This window comes from Sinocyclocheilus rhinocerous, unplaced genomic scaffold (assembly GCF_001515625.1).
Source record: "Sinocyclocheilus rhinocerous isolate Xijiao unplaced genomic scaffold, SAMN03320098_v1.1 scaffold3161, whole genome shotgun sequence".
NCBI lineage: Eukaryota > Metazoa > Chordata > Actinopteri > Cypriniformes > Cyprinidae > Sinocyclocheilus > Sinocyclocheilus rhinocerous.
Genome location: NW_015649638.1, coordinates 131,301 through 133,851, shown reverse-complemented (window position 1 = coordinate 133,851; position 2,551 = coordinate 131,301). Strand labels below are relative to the sequence as shown.

Below are 2,551 nucleotides of genomic sequence, written 5' to 3'. Positions count from 1 at the left end.
AAGAAGGCCTCCTTTTTTTTTTTTTTTTTTTATTGACATGTTTCATGTTAAATATATAAACATTTCTTACACCATCAACAAAACAACTACCAATATTATTCGAATTTGTATTTTTACATGAACAGTGTAATTAATGTTCTATTTATTAAAACAAACTATATTTGAGTTGAGTTTAGTTTATTTGACACAAAAAGTAGCAATTCACTGTTACAACTTTTTTGTCAAGGATAACACAATAAAGTTACAGTAACTTATTTCCATTGTGGTCCTTGCTTTAAAAAAGAGAATCAAAATCTCTTTTAAAATTTTAAAATTCTCATCAAAATGCTTTTAAAGCATTTTTACATTTATTCCAAAATACTAACTATAAGAACACAGTAACACATTTCAGATTTCATGTGTATTTTATTTGTTAACTGATGTTCAGCTGTTCTTATTAATGGTCAACTTTAATAGTTAATTTAAGGCAGTGCATCCACGTGACTTTTCCCCATTGATTCTTAATTACTTTTCCTCTGTACCACTATTTGGTTAAAATATTAAGATGAATGCATATCCTATTCCTCACTGCACAATGTTCACATCTAATATCTCCAGATCTTCAGAGAAGCCTGACAGCTCTGCTGAGATGGGCATTTCCTTTGTTGCAAAAAGGTACTAGCCCACACTGACAAAAGTATATAGGGTGAAAACTGGTAAAGTGGCACAGTTGATGATATGGCACAGATTAAACTTACTCATCTATCATTATGTGCATCAGCAATAAGTTAAAGTGCCCCACTTTACCTGTGTAAACCCTATGTTATCACCATTATCCTCATCCTCTTACTTCTGCATGTGTATGTGGTTTGTAGGGTAGATATCAGTGATGATGATGATGACACTACAGCATCTGTTAAGTCTGTGCCTGTGCACAGGTAAACTTCACAACATCTCTCAGTTATACAACTTCAAGCTCCTATTTCTTGTTTAACACCATCTCATTTGTAATTGTATTTTATTTACAGTGTAAAATCAAACACTGAGCCAGTGGTGAAGGAGGTCAAGCCAGCAGCACCTGAAATTAAATCTGAACCTAAGCCAGTGACTGAAACTAAACCTACAACACAAACTAAAATAACAACTGAAGCTATCGCCACATCAGAATATAAAACAGCGCTAGAAAATACAACACAGCCTAAAACAGCATCTGAGCATAAACCAGCAACTGAAACTACAACAGTGGCTGAAACCAAGCCTACAGCACAAACTAAAACAGTAACTGAGCCTAAACCTACAACACAAACTACAACAGCAACTGATCCTAAACCCACATCAGAACCTAAAGCGGCTGAAACTAAACCTACAACAAAAACTGAACCTAAACCAGCAATTGAAACTAAAACAGAAACTAAACCGGCAACACAAACTACAACAGCAACTGAACCTAAACCCACACCAGAGCCTAAACCAGCTGAAACTAAACCTACAACAAAAATTGAACCTAAACCAGCAACTGAAACTAAAACAGAAACTAAAACTACAACACAAACAACAACAGCAACTGAATCTAAACTAGTGGTTAAAACTAAATCTACAACACAGACTATAACAGCAACTGATTCTAAACCCACACCAGAGCTTAACCCGGCCGAAACTAAACCTACAGCAACTGAACCTAAACCAGCAATTGAAACTAAAACAGTAACTGACACTAAAACAGAAACTAAACCTACAACACAAACTACAACAGCAACTGAATCTAAGCTAGAGGTGGAAACTAAATCTACAACAAAGATTGCAATAGCAAGTGATCCTAAACCCACATCAGAGCCTAAAGCAGTTGAACTTAAACCTACAAAAACAGCTGAACTTAAACCAGCAGTTGAAACTAAACCTACAACACAAACTACAACAGCAACCGATCCTAAACCCACCTCAGAACCTAAACCAGTGACAGAAACTAAACCAGAACCTGAAGCTAAATCTGCAACTCAGCTGAAACCAGCACCTGAATCCAAGCCTGAACCAGTTCCAGAGAAAAGGTTTGCTGTATTAATGTTCATATTACAGAAATGTAAATAATTGCATATCTGATGTTGATTAAATAGCCTTTTACGCTTGGTGTCTGTAGACCGAAACCTTTATATTGATGCATTTTCTTCATGTTTTTATCCTTTGCAGCCTGCCTGACACCCTGATATCCTTCAGCACAGAGCCTGCCAGGTACAAAGATGATCCCATTCATGCATAATAGCATCTGTCATACAAAGATTATGTTCATTAATCTCAGTGCCATTCATGTGTAAAGGGGTTTCATACAGTAGCGGAGAGTGAGAACGCTGATATTGTTGCTGTTTATCTGACCTCACTGTCATGTGAATTTATTGCAGTCTAAGATAAACTTGTCAGATTCACACAGTCACAGACGTGATCTAAACCCCACTCTTAGGCATATGAATATGTATTCAGTGTTCATAAGTACACTCTAAAAAATGCTGGGTTAAATACAACCCAGTGCTGGGTAAAATAGGGACAAACCCAGCAATTGGGTTGTTTTGACCCAGCAGTT

The 2,551-nt window shown here is 36.3% G+C and overlaps 1 protein-coding gene across 1 annotated transcript in view; it reads left to right on the top strand.

The window, feature by feature from the left end:
- The window catches only part of LOC107710935 (proteoglycan 4-like), a 21,098-nt gene that overhangs the window by 5,571 nt on the left and 12,976 nt on the right, over window positions 1-2,551 (top strand). The window contains exons 9-12 of the mRNA XM_016515827.1: window positions 598-654; window positions 855-917; window positions 1,008-2,024; window positions 2,164-2,205. Of these exons, the coding sequence (XP_016371313.1) occupies window positions 598-654; window positions 855-917; window positions 1,008-2,024; window positions 2,164-2,205 (1,179 nt within the window). The remainder of the gene's footprint in view (window positions 1-597; window positions 655-854; window positions 918-1,007; window positions 2,025-2,163; window positions 2,206-2,551) is intronic.